At 41.9% G+C, this 27,281-nt stretch overlaps 1 protein-coding gene across 2 annotated transcripts in view; it reads right to left on the bottom strand.

The window, feature by feature from the left end:
• FRAS1 (Fraser extracellular matrix complex subunit 1) overlaps positions 1–27,281 on the bottom strand; it is a 352,271-nt gene that overhangs the window by 215,445 nt on the left and 109,545 nt on the right. For both annotated transcript variants that reach the window (XM_069978024.1, XM_069978025.1), the window contains exons 3-5: positions 11,936–12,043; positions 11,464–11,556; positions 3,975–4,134 (exon numbers count right to left, since the gene is read on the bottom strand). In XM_069978024.1, coding sequence (XP_069834125.1) covers positions 3,975–4,134; positions 11,464–11,556; positions 11,936–12,043 — 361 coding nt within the window. The remainder of the gene's footprint in view (positions 1–3,974; positions 4,135–11,463; positions 11,557–11,935; positions 12,044–27,281) is intronic.

Genomic DNA, 27,281 nt, shown 5'->3' with positions numbered 1-27,281 from the left:
CTATACATTTTAAAATGTCTGTATAACAGGTCTCTAAACAGGTGCGCTACATCTCTTCCCACTTCAAGCTATACAAGATGGGAGAAATAAAGAAAATGGCATGAGGATATAATCCAGCTGTAATGTACATTGTTAACACTTTATCATTTATTGCCTTTCAGAGATTCAAGTAGAATAAGAGGACTAGACAAACTTTCTACTACCACTAAATCATTTTCTCTGAGTTTACATGCTTTGCTGTAATTTTCTGACATTGTAAGACTTTATAGTGACTATATGTATTTGGAATATAAGTAGAGAAGGGCTCGGTGAGCAGGGAATTACAGACACAAGGTAGAAGGACACCAGGGAACGTAGGCAGGTAAGTATATGACTAGAGATGAGCGAACCTTGAGCATGCTCGAGTCGATCAGAACCCGAACGTTCGGCATTTGATTAGCGGTGGCTGCTGAAGTTGGGTAAAGCCCTAAGGCTATGTGGAAAACATGGATATAGTCATTGGCTGTATCCATGTTTTCCAGACAACCTTAGGGCTTTATCCAAGTTCAGCAGCCCCAGCTAATCAAATGCCGAACGTTCGGGTTCTGATGGACTCGAACCCGAACCCAGTTTGCTCATCTCTATATATGACTATTTTCTTTATGCTCGCAGCAGCCGTGCATCACTATTACAAATGTATCGATGCACGGCCATTGAACAGCTGATGATTGGTTCCTCGGCTAAATGTTGTCTTTATTTCCGATTGAGCGGGTAATCACTTCATGTAATAGGACGCTAAGGGAAAAGGCCATCAGAAACCTCTCCCTTGAAAACATATATGATTAAAAATGTCAATATACAATTTCCCAATCCCCCTACCCGCAAAATCTGCCATTAACATTGGCTTTGGTCTCTGCTGCACTCAAACTGCATTGCCAATTCACTCGGTGCTCTCTGAGTGGACTAGAAATAACTTTCAAAATTTAATTTGATGAGACATTCAGTGAAGTTACATAGAGAAAGTGATCTTCAGCCCACACACAAACCCCAGTGTGAATAGGCTTGGCACGATGGGGAGCAGCAGGGATTAGAAGTGGCATCTTATTAGGGGAAGGGAGCAGAGAAGCTTGTGACTCTCCCTGTCCCTCTACAAGGAGTGAGAAAAAGTTTTCAGCTGGACTGTCATTATGACTATATGCCCCTTGTTAAAAAATAACTGATGTAAGTGATTGCAATTAATGTGCAATGTCAGAAAATATATATATACATACACACATATACACACACACACACTAATTCTGCTTAAATTTACTGGATAGAAAAAGATCCCATATCAGTCGCACCTGAGGCCCTCTGTCATACAATATGCCCGCTTAAGAACTTAACGCTAGATATGAAACATCAATCAAACTTACAATTCACCCTTCACCTACAAAAAAGTACTAGAAAGATAACGCTATCTCTGTCTTTATAGGGCGTTCTTATAGCAGATTAGTCCTTCGTAGTAGGACTGGTACTTGTCTTATTTTCCATCTGTGACTAATGACTGCACACTCACACAATGCACCCCAGGTACACCACATACTGTAATAAACCTTTCATTACAACCACTAAAAATAATGCATGGTAAGCCCATCCATTTAATACTACGCCTTCTTGTTAATGGTTAATGCCAGTAAACAGCATCACACTAAGTGTACTTAATTATATTCAAGGTCTCGTCTGAACAATCAGACTTTTTCCTGTGTCACTAAATAGAAAGCACTGTCAGCGGAAACGGGTGACTGGACCAGATCAGTAAGGTAAGAGGAGAAACCAACAAAAATAGAACGGCTCAATGAGTCTTTACTAGTTAGAATTCACTGGATAGGTAGAGATGTGAACCACACATAAAGAAAGCAATATGGATTTCCTAACACAGATAAAGCTGGCCGGATACCAGGAAAAGAAATTTATGTTGATAAACATGCTGCTTACACATTTTATTAAAAGCATAGGATTACCTCATTTGTTTATGATTAAGTATCTAAGCTATGTGATACACTCGACTAAAAAAATAGAGTCAGCAGAATTTTAAATGATGTAAAATACCCATGGGAAGATTTTGCATTTTACAAAGCTCTGCAGATACTCAATTTTATCGGATTACAGTGAGCAGCTCTACTCTCCTAGGTAAGCAAGTAAATATCCGTCAATGACACAAAAGCTCACCATGCAACTATGCCACAGCTTCTACCTGTTACAATGTACAGAAAAAATTATTTACTGACATAGAAAGCATTAGACCTGTCTTTACACGAGCAAATGTAAATATGTCTGTAATACAGATGTGTATTTGTCAGTATTCACTCCATATTTCTGTACAGTAAATACTGATGGGTGTCTTTATAAACAGCAAATCAAATTATACTTTGAAAGCTTGACAAAATAAATGAGAACATAGATGAAAAATGTGATAAAAAATTATTTTTCTTTAATAGATATGTGGTCCAAACAATGGAAACTGCAGTTCAATTTTTCCGAATGTAAAATAATGCACTTTGGGTGCAGGAATCCTCTATCTGAGTATCATATCGGCAGTTCTGTGTTGGAAAAGACTTCAGAAGAGAAGGATTTAGGGGTAGTGATTTCTGACAGCCTTAAAATGAGTAAGCAGGGTAACCAAGTGGTAGGGAAATTAGATGGTATGCTGGGCTGTATAGCTAGAGGTATAACGGGTAGGAAGAGAGAGATTGTGATCCCGCTGTATAGAACTCTAGTGACATCACATCTGGAATACTGTATGCAGTTCTGGAGACCTCACCTACAAAAAGATACTGATAAAATAGAATGGGTCTGAATCTATATAGTCTAAAGGAAAGAAGGGAAAGGAGGGACATGATAGAAACTATTATATATGTTAAAGCACTAATTAAGGTTCAGGGGGAAAGTGTTTTTAATGAGAAAGTGAACTCAATAACAAGAGGACACAGTGAGAGGTTAGTTGGGGGAAAGATAAAAAGCAAATGGGAAAATATTACTTTACTGAAAGAGTAGTAGATCTATCCTAAGATAATAAGAAAAGAAATACTAAAAGGGCAGACTAGATGGACCAGGTGGTCTTTTTCTACCGACAGTCTTCAACGCTTCTAGGAAATATTGATGCAATACAGATTAGATACATATGTACTGTATTTTAATTTCTCTCCATTAACTTCAATTGGTGTATTTCATCCACCTAATGAATTAAAGGGAACCTGTCACCCCAGCTGCCGGGGTGAACACCGCCCGACCCCCCCGGGTGGAGGCCCTTATACTTACCCCTTCCTCGAAGTCCCAATCCCAGACCCCATCCCGTTGCCGAGAAATCCCCGTCAGAAGCCGTGTGCGCGCTCATCACAGATGAGACCGACACCCATAGAGAATGACTGGAGCAGTCATTCTCTATGGGCGTCAGACTCATCTCTGGTGAGTGCGTGCACGGATTCCGACAGGGATTTCTCAACAGGACGGGTTCCGGGACATGGACTTCGAGGAAGGGGTAAGTATAAGGGGCTCCACCGGGGGGTCGGGCGGTCTTCACCCCGGCAGCTGGGGTGACAGGTCTCCCTTAAAGCATGCATTTTCTACAGCCATGTGAATAGTCATGTAGGTTAACGACCGCAACGTATTATGGATTAAAAGACAGAAATGTACAGTAATATGCATAGTAACTATGCTCTTGTGAAGCCACAGCTTTAAGCTTGCCCTAAAAACACATCTTTGCACAATAAATGGTCTCCCCTACCGTTACTGTGTTTTGTGTCTGTTCCCAAGAAACATTACTTGCAGAGTGGCATGTGAGGATGGAGTGCACAGCTACACTTTGTGATGCTAGATAGTTATCCAATAGCGTAGAAGCAGACAACAGTATTAGACATTACATATATAACGATGGTGACAATCTCTGACTGCTGGGTCCTTGGGGCATGATAAACGTTAGCAAACACATAAATAACTAAACACATTGCACTCACCTCCTGTCCCCACACATATTGGGCAGCATTCTCCAGGAGCTACAGCCTCTATTTCTCCTGTTCTGCAGCTTGTCCTAGGACACGGCTTTGAGGCACATGTTACCTTTCCATGCATACATGTACATACAGTGCATTTTGTGGGAGCCCATTGTGTACCATGCTGAAAATAAGGAGAATTGTCTTTTTTATTTTGCTAATTCACAAACAATTGTTATAATTCCCCATTAGTCAATATACCATTGTTATCCACTTGTTTTAGTTAAAGGGGTTGTCAAGCAAAAATCTTTTTCTTTCAAATCAACTAGTGTTGGAAAGTTGTATAAATTTGTAATTTACTTCTATAAAAAAAATCTCAAGTCTTCCCATACTTATCAGCTGCTGTATATCCTGCATGAAATGTTGTTTTATTTTCAGTCTGACACAGCGCTCTCTGCTGACATCTCTGGCCGAGACAGGAACTGTCCAGAGCAGGAGAGATTTTCTATAAGGACTCATAGAAAACCGAGACACAGCTCCTGTCCCGGCCAGAGATGTCAGCAGAGAACAATGTGTCAGACTGAAAATATTACAATACTTCCTGTAGGACATACAGCAGCTAATATGTATGGGAAGATTTGAGATTTTTTATTAGAAGTAAATTAAAAATCTATAAAACTTTCCAACATCAGTTAATTTGAAAGCAAAAGATTTTCTCTGGACAACCTCTTTAAAACAAAGATAAGGGGGCTGTTAAAGGATTTTATTTTAAATACAGTGCCAGATCCACAATAGAAGAATCGCAACAGCACTGGCCAGTAAATGTGAAAATTAGAGGATAGTGCATGTCTCATCAAACAGGACCTGTCCACCTGGGATCAATCCAACAAACTGCATGGAGACAGAAGTTCATGTAAAAAAAACGTGATTCTTTATTCACATCCAACTACGCAACGCTTGGAAAAGGGTGAATATCAGACAAAACATCACATGTTAGCATGTGAATAAAGAATCATATTTCCTTCACATGAAGTGCTATCTCCATTTTGTTGTGAGAGCAACCAATCACAGCTCAGTTTACAGCTTGGCAAAATGAAAGAAGAGCTGTGATTGGTTGCTGTGGGCAGTATATTTCAGTTTCTGTTTTACACAATTGGATAGATTTGGGCCTACCGTACTAAGATAAAGGTAGTAAACATACAGTAGACTTTAGAAGGCAAGTTAACTATTCTAGTTGGATTTTTTAGTTGCAAGGTGTTAAAGAGATCCAGTGACTATAAAAATGTTATCTAAGATTTCAACATCATGTTATAGAGCAGAAGGAGCTGTGTGGATATATTTTTTTTATTTTTATTTTTTGGAAGGCAATTTTTCAATATTGTGTTAAGGAGTCCAGCGGGCAGTGTCACTCAATGGACTGGACTCTTTAGCATGGTAAGATCAGAGATTTCAATAAATAAATTACAAGTTATACTGAATCTTATGCTATAAAGATATATATCAATCTGTTTAGCTTTTCCTGCTCTATAATCGGGTGGGAAAGACCAGGTGGGATTTTTTTTACAGCCTACAATGTACATAAAAAGGTAATACCTCATACTCTTTAAGAAATTCAACAGCTATCAATATAAAACAGTTTAAGTGGTTAAAGGGGTTATCCAGTGCTACAAAAACATGGCCACTTTCTTCCAGAGACAGCACCACTCTTTTCTCTAGTTTGGGTGTACGTTTTTCAACTTACTTCTAAGTGACCGGAGCTACAAACCACACTTGAACTGTAGACAAGAGTAGTGCTGTCTCTGGAAGAAAGTGGCCATGTTTTTGTAGCGCTAGATAACCCCTTTAAGCAAAAGAAACAAGTCTATAGGCACAATGACTACCTGGTTCTTATTTAATATAGTATGTGGGCCCAATATACTGTCCTTGGTTACCATACAGCTGCTTTTTCAATGAAGAGCAGGGATGAGGAACCTTTAGTCCTCCAACTGTTGCAAAACTACAACTCTCATCATGCATGCACAGCCAAAGGCTGTCAAGTCTTGATGGGAATTGTAGTTTTGCAAAAGCTGGAGGACTAAAGGTTCCCTATCTCGAATGTAGGCCATCAATTAGTAAAGAATAGAAACTTATTTCACATCCCAACCTTGTGAAGCTCTGCATGTAAACAAACTATATCTATAGGTAAGGTCATTGACATCAAACCTCTGGGACCGATTTGAGAAGCATGCAGTTTTATCATGTTGTGGTCTCTAAGTGAGCCTTTTAGACGCCAAAACTCCTTTTCTTTTCATTTAATGAAAATGATGAGATTCCATTAATATGGCTCATAGTAACATTTTATTATACTCAGTTACAATGGTAAACAGTTATGTACTTTGATATTAGAGAAGTCTCATAGGTGTACATATATACATGACCCCAATAAACAACATGTAACACCTGTCATTCTTTATGTAAAGGGCCCAAGCATGCAATCAAGGTGTTAAAAAAAAAAAATAATCTGAAGAGTGTGGTGGCAGCGCTGGGTGGGAATTAACAGTGGCCTTTAGGTTCCAGCACAATTTGTATGTTATGCTTCTATCACAAGAGAGAAGGTTACATTTTCAGTCACCTTACCCTTTCATTAAATTAGATACACTTTCCCTGACAGTAGGATTAATGGCCCTTGTGCTACGCCTTCCAATAGCTGTAAGCAGAGAGACCTTAACAGCACGAGGATGCCATTCACAGCAGTGATTAGGGTCGTCTCCATGACCCGCATGGCAAGCTTTACAGTGCACTGCCAAGTTCCCAGCCTTGCAGCTTCTGGGGCAAAACGTTCATCTAAAGGTAGGTCATGTGGAAATAATAACCTCAACCTGTAATGATTTAGTCTACATTTGTCAGATAAACGCTGAGGCTTCTTTTTTCTTCTAGATAGTTCTAACAAACTAAGATGATGTCATCTAGGAATCTTAAAGGGAACCCCTCCCCAAGACAATGCTATCTAACAGCAGGTTACAGTCTTCTCACCTGCTGTTAGTTTGCATTTACAGTAGTTAAAGCAGCTCGTAATTCATTAATTTTGGAGAAGAGGCTTCTCTAAGTTGTATATTTTTTGCAGAAATCAATAGTCCAGGCGATTTTAAGAAACTTTGTAATTGGGCTTATTATCCGAAAAAAGCATTTTTATCATGAAAAAGCAGTTTGAAGCTCTCCCCCCTGTCTTCATTGTTCTCCTATGGAGAGAGCTAAAGAAAAGACCAAAACAGGACAACAAAGAGTTAATCTACAAATCCCTCACGGGATATCTCCTGTGACAGTCACCAGTGACCTGTCTGAGCTCGGATTACAGCTGTCACCCAGCTCGTGCCTGTAATCCTCTGTTATCTGCTTTCTGCTGCCGGCTAACTCCCTCCTTCCTCCTCCCCCCTCCCCTCTCCCTAGAGCAGACAGGGTACGACTCCTGCAACAAGTCACAATTTTCAGATTTTTCAGAGTGGATGAAAAAGAGGAAGGAGGGGGGGACCTGGGAAAAGGCTTTTTACATGCAGATAATGGCAGATTTGGCTAATAAACCCAATTACAAAGTTTCTTAAAATCGCCTGGACTATTGATTTCTGCAAAAAAAAAAAAAAAATACGACAGTGACTCTTTAAAACAGAAGCAATGGGGTACATTAGAAGGGCTTAGGTTTCCAATGTGGATGAAATGGCTGATCAACCAGTTCAGGGTAAAGACCCATTAGTTGCTTGCAGAAGAAATAATGTATCAAAGTCATGGGATGCTGGAAAACATGCTTGGGTGCCTGGGTGTAAATGAAGCACCATTTGAGAGGGAGCTTATAGGGGTTGTAAAGCAAGGACAACTTTTTTTAAAAATAAACATCCATTTATCTGCCCCGCTCGCACACTGTGGCCTGCATTCCACCACTCAGCCATTGAGCAGCTCAGGCTGCCAATCCAGCGAGAGTGATTGGGAAGAGGGCAGAGGCAGCATTATTATGTCACTTGCTCTGTCCTCATGCCTAGTTCACAAATTGGTGCAATGGGGGTGTTAGTCCCACCTCCAGTTCACCAAACTACAAAGTTCATGAACATGGCAATGAGGATCCAGGTAAGAAACTTGCCTTCATCCTCAGTGTCCCGTGCTCTATAGAGACATATCAGAAGTTTAGATGCTTCTATTTTAAAGTTTCCCTTTAAGGGTAGCTTCACATATACCGGATCGGCAGTGGATTTCACGCTGCAAGTTTGCAGTGAAATCCGCTGTGGATCCAGGTAGTGTGAAGTTGAATGGGTCACATACCCGCAGCAGAATTTTCATCCCAATGTGACCCAGCCCCTTTAAGCCTCCACAGCCTGAAGCCCCCGGCCTGGAGCATACATTACCTGCTCGGTGCCGCGGCTGCGTAAGGCTCTCCTTACTCCCCATCAGCCAATCAGTGCTGCCGTGCACTGATTGGCTGATGGAGAGCCGGGAGCCTCACACGGCGGCGGGGAGGTTAAAGGGGCCGGGTCACATACTGGCAAACTCGCAGCGTGAAATCCGCTGCTGATCCGCTATGTTTGAACTACCCTAAAGATGTGAATATTCAAGAAAAAGCAGGAATATTCAAGAAGAAGCATCTGAAATCTGCTTCCAGTGAACTAAACACCACATCAGACTTCTGTAATGCTATTCATCTGTAGTAAATGCAGCATTTACAGTATTTATATAGACAGAGGTATATGGAAAAATCATGGATTGGAAAGGTGTAGCCAAACTTTTGAACTTTTAACATTGCTATTCTTAATTTGTTTCTGTTTCCATTATTAAATGATTATTTTGTTTTTTATTTTATATTATTTTTCATAATAGTACACTTTTTAGCTGTTAAAGGAAAACTGTCACCCCCCCCCCCCCCATGCGGGGGTGAAGGCCGTCCGACCCCCCACTAGAGCCCCAGATACTTACCCCATCTCGCCAAGTCCCGCTCCTGGAGCAGGTCCCGGGACAGAAATATCCTTGTCGGAAGCCGGGCGCGCCCTGCATAGAGGAGTCCGATGCCCATAGAGAATGAATAGTGCCTTTATTCTCTATGGGTGTCGGACTCATCTCTTCCGCACGCACGCCGGGCTCCCGACAAGGATATCTCCGTCCCGGGACCGGCTCCAGGAGCGGGCCTTGGCAAAATGGGGTAAGTATCCGGGGCTCTAGCAGGGGGTCGGGCGGCGTTCACCCCAGAACGGATATCTCAGTCCCGGGACCGGCTCCAGGAGCGGGACTTGGCGAGATGGGTTAAGTATCTGGGGCTCTAGCAGGGGGCCGGGCAGCCTTCACCCCGGCACGGGGGAGAACAGGTTCCCTTTAATACTGAGTTTCTATTAAACTCTATTTATTACAAACTGAAACTCTTTAAATGCCACTGTCGGATGTGATGTTATATTCAAACCAAAATTGTTGTAGTCAACCATCCTAATATGCAATGTAACAATAATGTCAAATAATATATTATGTTAGATGATAGCAAAACAAAGATGATACAAATGCCTGTTCTGTACTGCGGATCATTTGCTATCTCTAGCAAGTAACTGCTTCCCAGGCATCGTGTACAGCAGAGCAGCCCTTAAATTGCTCTGTTAGCTAATATATCAGAATGGTCTACTGGCATTCCATTGACAATTACAGAAGCCTGGATGAAGGAGTGTGTCTCTACTAATGTTTCCAACCTACTCTAGCAATCTTCTCTGTCTCATCCCGTCTGTGTTCCTCACCTGCCTGAGGCTGTTATGTATAATTCACAACTCCTGCTATTACAACTGATTCATGCATCTCACAATAATTCATCCCAAGCAAATAAATTGCTAGCAGATGTTGGTCTTCTCAATAGATAACATGAATCAAAATGGAAAAACAGAATATAACAAATTGCACACACAAACTACACATTATCTTTATATAATACCTAGGTTATAATAATCAGGAATCCTTCAGAAAGATTTGCCTCAGCTGTTCCTAATGCTTGCATGCTTCAGTGACTGTAAGGCCCCACTTGACTCTATTTGTGTACTGTCACTGTAACATGTGAATGCAGCAGCTAGAAGTTCTATGCTGGTGACCAAATAACATCATTTTTTGTGTGCTACCGATCCCAAATTCTGTTGTTTGCTTTATGGCCTGTAATATGCAAAATCAGCATGTGTGAGGGCACAATCAGGTTTTGTAGTATATCTTTTGATCGCTGCAGGCTAATGCGCTTTGGCAGCAGTTTGTCCCATGTGAAATTAATGGAATCTGTTATCACATCCATCATGACCAGTTGTGTTCACACAAACTGAAAAAACTGGTAGGATGGAAGGATGGATGTAATCTTACATGTGGATATTATTCAATGTTTAGTTGTATGTAAAGTATATCCATAAAAGACAGGGCATGTTGCTAAACTGAACATCTATAGGGGGAATTTATTAACTATATAGACTGACTGAGAGGAAAAGGTGGAAAATTTAAAAATAAGCCTGGTGCCTTGGTGAGGGTAAAATATTATCTTTAAATCTGCAGCAGCCAAGTCAATGAGGCGTGGCATGTGCAGTGTTTAGACAAGCAATGAATAGGAGAAATCCTACCCAGGGGCGTTCCTAATGAAGAGGAGAGTGGGGAGGAAGTAAGGAGAGGCATTGCCGGCCTAGGGCCCAGACACTGTAGGCCACACCACACTGACTCAGATTAAAAGTTTTGTTTTTACCTTAATGAAGGCACCGGGCGCATTTTAAAAGACACAACCGGGAAGGACTCTCATCAAAAGGACGGTACCATCTGTTTGGGGAGGTGGGTTGGTGGGTAAAGTATTGCCTTAAGAAAGAGCATCTGCGTGCTCCACAATGTCACCTGCTAGTCCCAATAAAGTCACAGAAGCATTAATATTTTCCTATAGGAAGTGGACGAATCTTGGGAATGTTCTGATGTGTGAACAGGGAATGTGCGGCTGATAGCAATCCATTTAAATTGCCGCACAAAGGTAACGGATCGTTCGTGTGGCCCGGGCTGCTTGATTCATCTGATCTCACTGATAGAAACTTGTTGAAGTTTCAGTAAAAAGGGGGGAAACAACTGTAGGTGATACATTCAGTTAAAGCCACAGAAATCTCTGCAATGAAATGCACCATGTGAATTTACCCTTGCAAACCAAGTAACACCCCTTCTAAAGACAAAACTGCCAAAGAAGTCTTAGGCCGGGGTTCTATAGTCATTTTAAACAGGCTGATAACTGCACATTCTGGGGTATCGAGAATTTTAATTCATTGTAACAGATAAATAGACAATTTCTGATTACATAGGGGAATCACTACTTTCGTATCAAATTTAAAGCAGCTCAAAACGTATATATGTCTACATACTGCAATGCTGCAATAAATGCACAAGAGAAACTAAACAGGTTACACAATAAAGCCAAGTAAGCATTAAACTATTCCTACTATTAGGTTTAGAGAGAATAGTCATGCAATAGACATATGGAAAAACATATGGAAAAATAAATAAAAAGAACACTTACAGCATGCTCCTTTCCTTCATGTCGGCAAAAGCTTTCCGATCTTGAAGCACATTCTGGGCAGCACTTGTTAGGATCTATTCGAAAAATCTCTCCCTAAATAATAAATAACTTGTTTAGTATTACATTATTTTTACTAGGCAAAACAATTAAAAAACAAAAAAATTTTGTCTTGTATATTCTTCTGTAGGTGTAATAATGCACAATGTAATTAACTTCTAATTAAGGCATTGTAGATATAATACATATAATAGCATTGGTGTAAAGTAAAGGATTGCAGAAGCCTGTGGATACGTCTCTGCTGGCCCCATTATTATTACTGGATCTCAAGTACAGCACAGAAGGCATTAAAAATTCAAAATTTGGTGGTGAATTTCTGTATCAGACGGCAAGAATGCTTGCAATACACCTATGCTGCTGCCTCTAATTCTGATAACTCTAAATAAAGAAAAGACTATGGATTGAATTACAATACCTTTGTAAAATCACATTGAGGGTCTCTACAAAGGGTCTTTTCACACAACACAATATTGCCATGACAGGTGCAATCTTGACAGGATTCAGGCTTCCATTCAGTACCGTTCTGTAATAGAAAACATTAAATGTTACTGTTCTGCATATATCGTATATATCTAATGCACCTTTTAATAACATAAATGATGCCTGCCTGCACATACTAAAATGATTTGTGGCAGCATTTGAGACAACCCAATTGTATGTATCCTACACACTGGAACAACTATACATATGGTCTTGTACTAAAAATGGTTTCTAGCATGCAGCTGTGTGCAGTGTAGTTGTTTTTTTTTTTCATTAAAGGAGAGTTCCCACCGAAGTAGAAAAACTGCAGGCAGGCTGGTGGGGGCAGGAAAGTAACAACTGAACTCACCCATCCTTGTGCCTCCGATGCACCGCTCCCGGGCCCCTCTAATAGCTGCAACGTCATGACCCTGGCTACATGATTGCCTGTCCAGCTAATCCGTGACTGGGACGGAATGTTTAGCTGGAGAAGCCAAGTGCATGACGTACTTGATTTCCGGGTCAGCTAAAGTGAACGGGACCCAGGAGCGGCGCATCGGAGGCACGAGGCAGGCTGAGTTCAGTTGTTTATTATTTTCATGCCCCCACTAGCCTGTCTGCAGTTTTTATACTTCCGTGGGACTTCTCCTTTAATAAAAATAAACTGCACTGCTCCTGGGGGACCCATGGCCATTCAAACTGCCCACATCATCCTTGTCAGGGCCAGTGAAGTTTCTACCTCAAGCAGGGCTCTGCTGAAACTGACAGGGCAACAATTCATCCTCCTATAGGGAGAGTGATGAAGGACCTGGGTCACATGACCTGAAGGTCCCCAAAGTTACAATGTGGACATCAACGAGACTGCAGAGAGGAAGAAAGGAAGACAGAGCTCTAAGTGCTATGTGCACGTTAGTATCTCTCAGTAGGTGTCTGTACATACTGCATCTGTGTGTGTGTGTGTGTGTGTGTGTGTGTGTGTGTATCTATCTATCTACCTGTGTGTGTTTGTCAGTAAGTGTATGTAAGTACTATATCTGTGTGTATATGTTTACATCAGAGTGTGTGTGTGTGTGTGTGTGTGCTGAATCAATGTGTCAGACAATGTGTGCATGTATGTATCTGTGTCAGTGTCTCAAGTGATAGATATGTTTGTTCCCAAAGATGTCAGACAGCGTGTGTGTGTATGTGTGTGTGTGTGTGTGTGTGTGTGTGTGTGTGTATGTGTATGTATGTATGTATGTATGTATGTATCTATATGTGTCAGTGTCTCCAGTGATGGAGGTTAGTTTCCAAAACGTTCTGCAGCAGCTGCTATTTAAGCTAAGCTCTGATCCTTAGGGGGGCATTTTAGGGGGACAGGCCGGTTGGGTGGACAGCCCTGGTGCTGACACTGATCCTCTAAACATCCCCACTGAAAACCAGTTTATAAAAGAAAAAACAAACTGACTTTTGAGAAAGAAAGCCAAACATGATGTGAATAGGACCTAACACCATTTTTCTTCAACAAATAAATAAATACCCTTTGATAAAAATATGACAGATCTGCATCTGTAGAATAATGAAATTCAGTGTGAAAAATAACCAATGCTTCTCTGTGATATAAATACCAGGTCCCTCTCTAGTACTGTACGCCTGCTTAAAAGCTCCCAGGATTCCTTGCTGTAAGCCTGTGATAATGAAGAATGGATTCCTGCCAGGAATGGCTAGAATGATAGAGGCATTATTTCAAACAAAGCTTCTGCCTTCAGCACTGCTGCAACCTGAACTACATATTTTAACCTCAAGATCGATAAACTTTGAGGCTCAAGTGCTTTATGTATATTGAGCGCTGTGTAACATCAATGTGCAGCCCATGAGCAATGTATCATGTACAAATTGGAAATAAATCATGATGTATTGTTGTAGTCCGGTTTCAGATGCAGAAGTTTAATATCTTTAAGCCTGAAAATTCAATGGGGTGTTTGGTAATAAAAAGCGTGATCATATAGGTCAAATGAGGATTCAACAGATATTTGATGAGCATGAAAATCACATCATCAAATATTTCATGAATCTTTCATACCACTAAAATATATATTCCTCTGCTTTACTGTATATTATGTCATCTGATAACAGGCCAGAGTCCACTTAAATATAAATTCCTCTACATCACATTATGTGAGATGACTGTACAGAATATACTGAGTAACAATGGAGTTGTCTGGTCATTACTAATACATTTCTGGAAGCCTCCACAGAATGTTAAATTAAATTGTATACTTACTAGAGATGAAGGCAACTCGAGCATGCTCAAGTCCGATCACTCAGCATTTGAATACTGGTGGCTGAAGAAGCCAGATGTAGCCCTAAGGAGTCCGGGAAAACATGGATACAGCCAAAGGCCATAGACTGTATCCATGTTTTCCTGGACTCCCTAGGGCTGCATTCTGCCACCGTTATTCAAATGCCAAACAATCAATCAGATTCAAGCATGACAGAGTTGCGCTCATCTCTAATACTGCTCCTCTGCTGCTGTCAGTTTTCAGGACATCTGGTGTCTGCCATCTTCTTCTTCAAAGCTTCCAGGGACATGCTGCTTAGACAGGAAATAGATCTCTCTATGCTGTCAGCTGAGCAGGTATTTCCTGTTGGTCGGCGCTTTAAAGAAAAGAATGGCTACAGACATCAGGTGGTCTAGAAACCAGGAGTGAAGGAGGAACTGGGCAGGTAAGTATGTATGTTTATTATGTTCCTCTCAGACTCAGCCTATGCCAGTCTAAAACATAGTTCTGATGGATTAAGATGTGCCTCCTACTAAATGAGGTCAGAGGTGGATGAAAACTTGCTGGTGCCAGTCTCTGCTGCCTAGAAATTCCTGATTGCATCTCAAAAATTGCCTGCTAGACCTATCACTAGGGATGGTCCGAACCTGCCGAGGTTCGGGTTCGTAGGAACCCGAACGCTCGGCAGCAGATTCCCGCTGGCTGCCGGCTCCGAGGAGCAGGCGGATCCAGTGGGAATTACGCCTGGAAAACTGGGATACAGCCCATGGCTATGGCTGTATCCCAGTTTTCCAGGCGGTCCTCCCGCTGGATCCGCCCGTTCCACGGAGCGGGCAGACAGCGGGAATCATTACCGAGGAACTCGGTTCGGACCATCCCTACCTATCACAGGCTGAGGTGGGTCACTGCCACAGCCAGTAACTGGGTGAATAGGCAGTTGCTCTGTGTTAAGATACAAATAGGAAGCAGTTGGCAGAGGGGACCGGATAATCAGAGCAGCAATGAGAAGGGGGGGGTTTAACAGCAGGGAAGGGCTTTTTGTTGTTGTTATTGCTTTCTTTTCATCCTTTAGTGTATTTGTAACCTTTAAAGTTTAAAAAAAAGCTAGATGTAGGGGTTAAAAGGGTTATCCAGCGCTACAAAAACATGGACACTTTTCCCCCTCTCTTGTCTCCAGTTCAGGTGTGGTTTGCGGTTAAGCTCCATTTACTTCAAAGGAACTGAATTTGAAACCCCATCCAATCTGGAGACAAGAGAAGGGGGTAAGGTGGCCATGTTTTTGTAGCGCTGGAGTTTTCTCCTGTTTCTATATATATATATATATATATTTATATATATATATATATATATATATATATATATACACACACAAGCACATGTAAAGTTTAAATGAATGTATGGTTACTATGAAATACGTTTCCTAACTCTGAATGCATGATGACAGAAATAACCTGGTATAAAAAATAAGGATCACATTGCGTTCTGCAGTGTTAGCTGGAGGTTTACATTGATAAAAATGTGTTGCCCTTTACCAAACAATATTGTATTGACACACATATGCCCCTACAAAAAAAATAACACTGCACAGAATAAGTATTTTTACTGGATGCCTTTGTATGAATAGAACAGTTGTGTCATCCATAGAGCAAAGAAACAACATCTGGCCAATATTCTGGCCAAAAGGACACATAAATATCAATAAATCAATATTTACCGCTTCCTTTACTGACTACCTAGTGATAAACCAAGCCACAGTGCGGTGCAGCAGTTACTAGTTTTTTTTTCCCCTTGCCCATCTAATTTTTCTTTCACTTTAAAACAGATCTTGCAATTCTGAGTGCTAGCTCTTTGGTCTAGTGCTATTGGATTAATTAATGAGATTACAGAGGCTCATATCTTACAAGCAGGTACCAAATGGACCAATGCATGAAAGCGAAACTATTAGCAGGCTAAACAAATCTAACCTGCTGATATGTCCTCATAGTGCACGGGGGCTGAGGATGAAGGTAGATTTCTTACCTTCATCCTTGGCACCATTTCCATGCAATTTGTATTTTAATCCCGAGGATAGTAAGGTGGTTTGGTGCACAAGGGGTGGGACTACCGCCCGCAGAGCAACGACCCAACCAGCTCCACTGATATACATCAGAAGGGGCTCGCTGACTAGGGGCAGATCGATGCACTAGGGACAGTAATCATGCCCCCAGTGCAGAAAACCGCGGTACTAACCTTGGGTTTAAACTACAAACTGCCCGGAAACGGTACAGAGAATGAAGGTAAAAAAGTTATATCTTCATTCTTTGCGCCCTGTGTGAAATAGGGAGATATCAGCAGGTTAGATTCGTCTAACCTTTCCCTTTAACAAGTTTTACAAATGTAGTATCACACATACAAAGACAAGCAATGCGGTACTTGAGAGCAACTAGCCTTATAGCCCATCTTTAAAGATAATCAGGGGATGTTCTTCATAAGAAAGTGATCTGTCTCGTGTAAAGTTCAGAGTCCTGCATCTTCACAGTATGTTTAATTCATTGTAAACCCATTAGCAGACAGTGCATGACATTATGGCATGTTTACGTGCATTGCTTAGATGGATTCCAGTCACAAGCCTTACCCTGAAATCCCATTTTGCAGTATTAGAGATCTAGCAGTATCCGTATGTGCAAATACTGTATACGTATAATGTTCTTTACATCCATGTTTCTAAAGATATAGTAATCTTTACCTTATATTTCAATTATCTTCCCATGTAACAAGCAATATATAGGTTTGTTATAACTCTGGAAATACAAATCATAATGCCATAGAACTAAGTGCTTAGAGTCACTCAAGGAACAATGGCAACAATCATTGTGTTGGATGTAATAAACTGTTATCACATGAAATGAGTGCAGGTTATGTACTTTGTGAGTGTAAATCATTATTAAAGTCTATGTGGGGGTTCTGCAAATGGCAATAAAATTGGGGTCAAACAGAGTGCCACCACCTAGGGAGACATAGCAATATAAGACAGTAGTGCATATTGAAAACCAAACATATTTAACTAAACAGCAGCTTTATAAAAGTCATTATATAAATGTTCTACCCATTCTCATGAACATGCCTCCCCCGGGCACGCCAGCTCTAAAACTTTATGTTGTGTACAATATTTCTCAAATTATGTTTACAATTCTACACTTTACGTTTAGACCCATTTACACATGGCGGCGGGAATCAAATCTTATTATCGTTAGAACAAATAATATTCTTCTGTAACTGCAGAATAAACATTCTAACTTCTCACATAATATGCATGTATAGAAAAATTGTGTAACCACAGCCAAAGTCAAATCATAGATACTATTTCATATAGAACATACAGTATGGTTCTTAAAGTGTCACTGTGGTTTCTTTTTTATTTCTTTTTTTTTTTTTTGTTGCAGAAATAAATAGTACAGGCGATTTTAAGAAACTTTGTAATTGGGGTTATTGGGCAAATATGCCATTATCTGCATTCAAAAAGACTTTTCCCAGCTTTTATTCACTGCTCATTATCAGGAAATCTTGACTAGTTTACATCAGTTGAGCCCTGTGTAACCTATGGAGAGGGGAGGGGGGAGGAGGGAGATTAGTCACCAGCAGAGAACAAAGGATTACACAGTGGGAGCTGTGGGAAAGCAGATATTCAGAGGTCAGAGAGGTCAGTGCTGACTTTAGAGGAGATAGCCTGGTGATGTAGCTGTAAATAAACTCTTTGTTGTCCTGTTTTGGTGCCTCATCTCCCTCCTCCCCTCCTCTCCCCATAGACAACCATGAAGACAGGGGGGAGAGCTTCAATCAGCTTTTTCATGATAAAAATGCATTTTTCGGCTAATAAAGCCAATTACAAAGTTTCTTCTGTACTATTGAATTCAACAAAAAAATGTTTTTAAGAAAAGTGACACTTTAAATTCCTGTTTTGTTACAACTAGGGTTGAAATTGGTGATCTCTCTAAATATACAAGGCCATTTTACTTTATGGAAATCAATCACCGGGATTTTACTGATAAAGATACCCTGCTGGGACATAGAAGCCTCTTCACTTGTCAATCACCACTGTAGAGTGTGCTGACAGAGAGCCGTGACTAGTTATGGTCCAGTCTTCACCCCCATGCCTAGATAGCGGGGATTTGCATACCCTGCATGACGGATGATTTCTTGCATCTAAAGGTACAGAAGCAAAGAAGATAATGGTAGAAAAGAGTATAAGCAGATCTATTGGGCACTGCAAGTACCTTTAGGGTCTGTCCACACGTACAGACTCGCAGCGTAAATCTCGCTGCAAGTCTGTCAGGTCCTGGCAGTTCACGGTCACTACATACTCGCAGCTGTCTGAACGACCGCTGCATGTATGTAATTCTGCCAGCCCCTTAACCCCTTCGGCTCCCGCTCTGCTGTGTCTGTATATACATTACCTGTCTCCTACACAGAGTCCGGACGTCCTGCTCTCCCTCCCGGCCAATCAGTGTGTTGCCAAGCCGCAACCACTGATTGGGTGGGCGGGAGACCAGTATGCCGGGACCCCGTGCAGCGGGGACAGGTAACGTATATATAAAGACACAGCGGGGCGGGAGCTGAAAGGGTTAAGGGGTCGGCAGAATTACATACACGCAGCAGTCGTTCAGACCGCAGCGAGTATGTAGTGACAGTGAACTGCCAGGACCTGACAGACTTGCAGCGAGATTTACGCTGCGAGTCTGTACGTGTGGAGAGACCCTTAAAGTGTAACTATCATTCTTTTTTTTTTTTTTAAACAATTAGTACAAGCAATTTAAATAAAAACTATGTAATCTTTATTAAGCAAAATAACCTCTTTCTGTACTCAAAAAGCTGTTTTGCATTTTCAGGGTCCCTGGATAACAAACCATAGGGGTTGTACAGATCTGCTAAATACTAAATCTACCTAAAAAGAAATGTCCCTTGCTTTTCGCTGCAGACTTTATTGCAGAAAAATATATATTTCTACATCATTTTTCCCCCAAAATGAAAATATGAAAGCACACTTGTGTGTTACTGTAGGACTCCAAGACATAAGAGCTCATCACTGGTAAATATTCACATTTCACTATTTATATACTACACCTGCACTGACTGATTGCTTATTATTGAGATATATGGTATTTGTTAGGCACATTATATGATGTAATGATATAGTAAGGATATAATTATGTTGATGTATTCCCAAACACTTTATATTCTGGGAGAAGTGCTGTACATATATGATATATTCACTGTAAATATTATGATTATAGTTAATTTATACACATCTGTCCCAATGATTTGTGATTTTGTATATGCACTTGTATTTAAAGAATTATACCAGCACCAGAACTTTATCCTTGTGAAGGGCTTAGGTAAAGCCAAAACACTGCATATGGGTGTGAATAACTAGTCAATTTTTTCATTGAAGTGCTGTCTCAACTCATGCTTCTGGTATTGCATCTCATCAACATTAAGGCTCCGTGCACAGGGAGCAAAATTGGTGGAATTCTCCACCGCGGAATGCCGCCAACCTCCCTGTCATAATGACAATCTATGGGAGGCTTGCGCGCCACCTCTCTCCACGCTTAAGAAGGAATGCCTGTCATTATGACAGGGAGGCTGGCGGAGAATTCCACCACTTTTGCTCCATGTGCATGGAGCCTTAAGGAGAAACTATGCCCAGGTTAGACAAACCTAAACTGCTGATATCTTCCTATTGTGCAGGAGGCGCTGTTCTGGTGCAATGTTCACTCCACATTTCGGTAAGACCAAGGAGTAAATGACTAAGTGCACAAGAAAGGCGCCAAGGATGAAGGTAGGAGAAATACCTTCATCCTTGGCGCCTCCTGCACAATAAGGACATATCAGCAGGTTAGATTCCTCTGATTCTTCCTGATAGTTCCCCTTTTAAAGAGACTGCTCCCAAACTGATGGTACCACATTGTGTCCAGTTCAGGGATCATCCTTCCTCCCAATGCCAGTATTTTGAAGAAAAACTACTTTTATTGCTGTGGTGGGGCAGGGAGTCAATCTTGTGTGGCCTAGAGCATCTGTGCCATATACCTGCGGCAGGAGAGAGGTGCCGCGGGTCTAAGGCACTGATGCTCTTAGCAATGCCAGATTGACACGCCGCCCCACCACAGCAACAAAAGTAGTTTTTCTTCAAAATACTGGCAGCAGGAAAAACACAGATCCCCAATCTGAGATAGGCTGATACCCAAACAGAGTAGCTTTAAAGTGTACCTGTTGTGATTTTTTTTTTTTTTTTTAAAGAAATCAACAGGGGTTTTGATTAGGGATGGTCCGAACCTGCCGAGGTTCGGGTTCGTATGAACCCGAACGCTCGGCAGCAGATTCCCGCTGTCTGCCCGCTCCATCGAGCGGGCAGATACAGCGGGAGTAACGCCTGGAAAACTGGGATACAGCCTATGGCTATGGCTGTATCCCAGTTTTCCAGGCGGTCCTCCCGCTGGATCCGCCCGCTCCACGGAGCGGGCAGACAGCGGTGATCATTACAGAGGGTTCAGGTTGGTACCATCCCTAGTTTTGATCACAAGCAATTTATCGCTGTTTACAAAAAGAGACCAAACACAGGAAGTCCCAGTTATGTGAGCAGTCACACAAAGAAAGACACCGGTTCATCATGCAGGTTGTATAACAACTGATGGCAATTACCTTTTGCTAATTATATTATCAGCTTTGCAGCTTACCCGGAGACAATGTTCTTTGTTATGCAATAATTCAATCAGTATAATGTCTCTGTGTGGTTACAGAGGTTTTGGTGCTATGTGACAGGAGAGCTGACCATACAATGCGAGCACCCCTGTGCTACTGAATGTGGACCTGCAGCAGCTGTATACATGGGTAGTGAAGACTTGTCCTGCTCATTGCGCACAGGAAGGGAGTGGGACCTTCTGTATCTGGTCTCTATTTTTGACACCTAGTGGCCATATGTATAACATTGATTTAAAATAATAAAATAAATAAAGGGTATATTGCAAAACTGTTGATTTCTTTAAAAAAAATACAAAGCCAGACACAAAAGATGAATTAAAGTAGAAGAAGAAAAGCAAACCATTCTTCTAAGTCTTTTTTCAAATCAAGTTTGAACCATCAATTGTCTAATCCTTTTTGATCTTCTGACAATTAGGAAAAAGGCTGCAAACCAGGGACCTAGTCTCATGTCTATTATTTCAGACAAATTTTATAACTGTAGTATTGGGATACAAATAAAAACGCACAGTAACAAGATAGTTTCTAGTTTAAAGAGAACTGTATCCTAGGGCAAACAAAATAAATTCTAACTAAAGAGCTAAACACTAAAAACTTGCAGTAAAAGAACATGACTGAGTAGCCAAGAAAGAACCTAGTGGAGAATACATCAATACAGTCATTCTAATGTGCTCAATGTCTCTTACTTTTGGCAAAAGAAATCGGAACTCGTGGACAGTACAAAACGTAGATGAGGGAAGCAGTGATTCCTCTTACTTAGCAATACAGTAGGTACAGTGACAGAGAACTGACATTAGCCTTGAAGTTATTGTTCATTGTAATGTGAGCCCAGAAGCAGTTGGAGGTGGAGATTAATAGTGCAGTTTTAGAACCAGAGCAGGGAAAGTTGTGGTGGAATCAATCAGAAACCCCAAGCTTACACTTTTATTTATCCTCCTTTTTTAAAGTGAAAATTTAGGCCCTTGTGGAATCTGCATCTAAAATCCACACTGAGGAATTTAGTTGTTAAAGGGGTACTCCAGCGTAAGGGGTTATTTTTAGATCTGGCCAGGGAGAAGGTGGCTGAAAGAAAAGACGTCCACTCACCTCCCCGGTACCAGCGGCGGGTCCCGCATCGCGGTGCTCCGGTGCACGGTTCCCGGCCGCTTCCGGGTGTCTGACGCAGGCCCGAGATGTGACGTCTCAGGTCCGCTCAGCCACTCAGTGAAGGAGCGGGATCCGTTTCAAGTCCGCTCAGACATCACGTCTCGGGCCCGAGTCAGACACCCGGAAGCGGCCAGGAACCGGGCACCGGAGCGCCGCAATGCGGGACCTGCCGCTGGAACCGGGGAGGTGAGTGGATGTCTTTTCTTTCAGCCACCTCCTCCCCGGCCAGATCTAAAAATAGCCCCCACGCTGGAGTACCCCTTTAAATCAATACATAAAACAAAACCAACTCATTGCAATCAATATTGGAAATAAGAGCAAATGGGGCAAGCTTGAATACGGTCATTGCACATTTGATTACCGGTGACTGGATAAAGCCTAAGGGCCGTATTACATGGAACGATAATTGGCCCTATCCAGCCGATTATCGCTCCATGTAATAAACACAAAGATCAGCCGATGACAACGATCATTGGCTGATGGTTGATATAGATTTGGACCTATAATTGTTGGCCGCGGACCATGAATCGCTACGTGTAACAGTGGTGCGTGGCCGGCGGCTGGCGATTTCCAAACTGTATACATTACCAATCCATGCTGCAAGGCTCCTCTTGCGGTCTGCTTCTCCCAGAGTCCCGTGCGCTCCAGATTCAGAGCGGCCTGTCTGAGCTGACAGGCTGCTCAGTCAATCACAGGCCGGGACCGCCGCGGCCAGTGATTGACTGAGTTGCCTGTTAGCTGAGAGAGGCCGCTCTGAAGCTGCAGCATGCGGGACCCGGTGAGAAGCAGACCGCAAGAGGAGCCCTGCAGCATGGATTGGTAACGTATACAGTTTAAGCAAAGGCTGCAAGGACATCTGTAATGATGTCCATGCAGCCCTTGTTAAACGATTATCGGGCCGTGTAATAGGCCCAGTAAATGAGCGCCAATCTAGCAGATCGGCGCTCGTTTACAGTTATTAACGGGCCCTCATCGGCCCGTGTAATAGGACCCTAAGGCAGGCAGCCCTCGGGATCCATCCACTTTCTCCAGGCAGCCGATTGTTCAGGTTCTTAGGTACCCAAACTTTCTGCAAGTTTGATCATCTCTAGATACAGCCTAAGGAGCTTGGAAAGTCTCCCTGACACTCACAGCAGAATAAAAGAGCTTTAAAAAAAAATAAAAAAATTCTGGAAGCATGAACAGATATATGAAAGGTACCATGTGTCTCCTTGGCCTAACAGCTATCTAACAGGGTCAGCGATTTGGAACATGAATTACAGCTGACAGATTCACTTCCAAAATACTAGATTTTTCCTTTTTAAAGCCAGTAACACATCTTTAACGGCCATATTTCACGGCACAATATTGAGGAGGAAGCAAGCGTTGTCAGATCAGTGCTCGCTTCCTCCTCATTCTCTGCTATTATACGCACAGACAGCGAGAGGGAGGAGCAGAATGGGCCTCATGGAGCTGCGGGAGGGGCCCATTACACGGAGAGACGTGCAACAGACCGCCGCTGACATGATCAGGCCATGAGCCAACATCATTCATGGTTGCTAATTGTGGTCTTTTATCAGCCGATAATCGTTTGGTGTAATACCAGAGCTGAAAGAGGAGCTGTGATTGGTTGCTGTGGGCAGTTAACACCAGTTTCTATTTTAACTCTTTTGAGCATGGACATATAAAAGTGATGTACCCAGACAAAACCAATGTAAACAAAGTAAGCAACTGTTATCTTAGGTCTGATTTGGACACATGGCCTGAATGCTAATCACGCAGTATTGCTGAAATGTTAAACCTTCAGAGCAACTGCACCTCTATTAGGGTATGTTTACACTGCTCCAATTCCCCAGCTGACTGTGACACAATGCTTCATATGGAGATGGTTTTGCCCATGTGAACTGGCTCTTATACATCCATTCTTCAAAGGTAAAAAGGCATAAAGCACAGTATAGGAATCAGTCCATATCATCCATATTACAGATAATGGTGATTTTACACTGCATGAAGCTGCTAATCCTCAATGTCTTTTGTCAAGCTGGGAAAACCCAAACATAGACTTAGATTTCTTTGATGTGAAATACTCAGGAATAACACACATATCGGATGCACAAGTCAGGGATCTGAGGCAAGCTGCAGCTGTTGGGTCCTCTCAATGTCAAAGGATGACAAATAGAACAGGGTCATAAAGACTCTGCATAGCATTACACATACAAAGTAGCACGTGTTGAAATTAAAGACTGATTAGCGAGCAACACCTAGATTATATAGGAAAATATAAGACAGATAGCTGTCATATACATTAGTTGAATGGCATGAGTTCACTTTTACAAAGACTGACAGAGTCTAAAAAAAGGATATGAGTGTCTACTGGCAAATTTCGTTAAAGGGCTTTGCCGAGTTATTTTTACTTGTCCCCATCACAGGATAGGAACAAGTATGAGATTGCATGAGGTCCAACCTCTGGGGATCTCTAGAACAGTGCCCCAACTCCTTGTTTTTAATAGAGCCATGGGGCAGCATGTGACCCGCAGCTCTATTCATTCTCTATGGAGCCGTCAGCTATATCTGAGTACAGCACTTGGCTATCTCCAGCGGCTCTATAGAGAAGAAACAGCAGGTCAAGCGACAGCCCGTGGCTATATTCCAAACAAGGAGTCGCAGTGCAGTTCAAGAGATCCCCAGGGGGCCCAGAGGTCGGGACCCACACGTTCTAATACGTATCCCCTATCCTGTGGTGAGGGTGACAAGTCTGTGATAGTCGGTGATAATTCTGTGAACACCTTTAATAGGTGAAAAGTTAATTCCTTATGATTCCTCAGACAGATGCCTCTGTACAGACCATACAAATATAGTGTATGGGTACGTGCACACTGCTGAATAGCTTGTTCATTCTTTGGACGGATGAAGCAATCCGCCCGTGGATAGAATGGAGTCTATGACACAGACAGAGACGCGTCGGCGCCAGGTGCTAGCTGCAGAATGCACAACGAATTATCCGCAGCCATTCCGCAGTGTGCACGTACCCTTAGACAGTATCCATACAGGTGAGAAAGGTTACTTCTTTATTGTAGGATCCAATACGTAGCTACAATATAGACATACTTTGGCCTATGATGTTTATGACTCCCAGGTTAAAAATGTATATTGAGCTGTATAGAAAAGCATAATGAACATATCTTTTCTATAAGTATGATAGGCGTACTAATGTATTTTGTCCGTGAAGTCAATCTTTTTCCTTCTCTCAGGTGAATGGAGGTCTATGGTTACAGTTGTTGGGAGCTTTCTAGATTCATAAACTCAACGTACAGAGCAAAACACAAGGGTGAACCCTAAGATGCTAAATTACACCTGCCACTATGTGTATACACAATATACTGCACTGACAAGTCATGTCTGAATTTTATATCCTAGATAGCAATTGACTCGTATGCCGGGTAATTATTTTTTCATTTTCTCGTTTTTCCAAACTCTAATTAGAGTCCATTCAGCCTAATATCTGAAAATGTTGGACAAACCTCCCAATGAACTCCCATTTATCACATTTAAGAGCAGCACAGGCAATTTCTATGAAGCACAGAGGATACAAGAAACATTGATTATGAAGAACATTGTGTTCTTTTCACATAGATACTCAAGACTTCAATATGCTGAGAAATTATATTGTTAAAGGGTAGAGCACTTGGTGCTCAGATTGTTAATTAAGATATTTTTAAGCATTGTCGGCTTTTGTGATGGCTTGAGCACAATTGTAATAATTCATTAAGGTGGAGTTGTAAAAGACACATGGAGTACTTTGTTTTAAGGGCCTAATTTGTCTAAGCTCTGTAAGATGAACTGGGGTCTTGGTTATGACGACAAATAAAAGAAAAAGTGAAGTCTGGGGTATGTAAGAATGCCTAACAATGTTTTTTTTTTTTTTTTTTTAGCCTTTAAGTGAACAATACTTAAAGCGACTCTGTACCCACAATCTGACCCCCAAACCGCTTGTACTGTAACTTCGGATAGCTGCTTTTAATCAAAGATCTGTCCTGGAGTTCGTTTGGCAGGTGATGTAGTTATTGTCCTAAAAAACAACTTTTAAACTTGCAGACCTGTGCCAAATGGCCGTGGCCTAGAGTGTGTGTGCATTAGGCTGGCACAACCTCTCTGTCCCTCCTCCCCGCCTCCTCATCATTAGGAATGCTGCGGGCAGATTTTATCCTATTCATCACCTGTGTAAGCACGGCACATGGGCTGGATTGTTAAGGCACCTGTGCATTGTTCACTGCAGAGGAACAGGAAAAATGGTGCCAGTGGCATTTCTAATGTTGAGGATGGCAGGCAGGATAGACGGAGGGGTGGTGCCAGGTTAGGGCACAGGTACTCTACGCCACAGCCGTTTGACACAGGGCTGCAAGTTTAAAAGTATTTTTTTAGGGCAATAACTGCATCACATGCCGAACGAACCCCAGGACAGATCTTGGATTAAAAGTAGCTATCCGAAGGTACAAGTGGTTTGGGGGGGGGGGCAGATTGTGGGTACAGAGTCGCTTTAAAGAGGTACACTGGGCATTTATAATTTATTATATAATACATTGATGGTATTGCATAGAAAAGAAACATTCTATTCTCACATAACTGCTCCCCCTTGGTCCTCCTGTAACGTCTTTGGGTCCCCTGCTGAACTTACCGGCCACCACTGCTAAGACATTCCATCTTAGTAGTGTCAGCCCGCTCAGCCAATTACTAGCTGCAGCGCAGTCCCGCCAAAGTCTGATTGCGTAGGCTGTCACTGCCGAGATGATCCTGTCTCTGAAGTGACGGTTGAAATGTTCGGCAGGGGACCTGAAGAGGTGACAGGAGAACCCCAGGGGAGTGTGGTTAGATGAGAATAGGATGTTACTTATTTTCTAAGCAAAACCAACAATGTATCAAATAGTATCCGGAGTAGCCCTTTAATCTAGAAAAAAAATCTCATAATTGTACAGTATAGGGGACAGGGATTGTCCAAATTTAGAAGAGGAAGAAGCCTCTTAATAATGTCATGCACAGTCTATATGCCAGACATAGAAATCTACACCAGCATGACATAACTAATATGCCAATTTCTGGAGTAAGTTATAATAAATTTGCACTACCCACTTTTTTGCCCAATCATGACATAAAAGGGGTGTGAAAGGGCAAGCCTTGATAAATTCC

Source organism: Dendropsophus ebraccatus, chromosome 7, assembly GCF_027789765.1.
Source record: "Dendropsophus ebraccatus isolate aDenEbr1 chromosome 7, aDenEbr1.pat, whole genome shotgun sequence".
NCBI lineage: Eukaryota > Metazoa > Chordata > Amphibia > Anura > Hylidae > Dendropsophus > Dendropsophus ebraccatus.
Note: the sequence above shows the minus strand (reverse complement) of the source record. Positions and strands in the feature narration are given on the sequence as shown.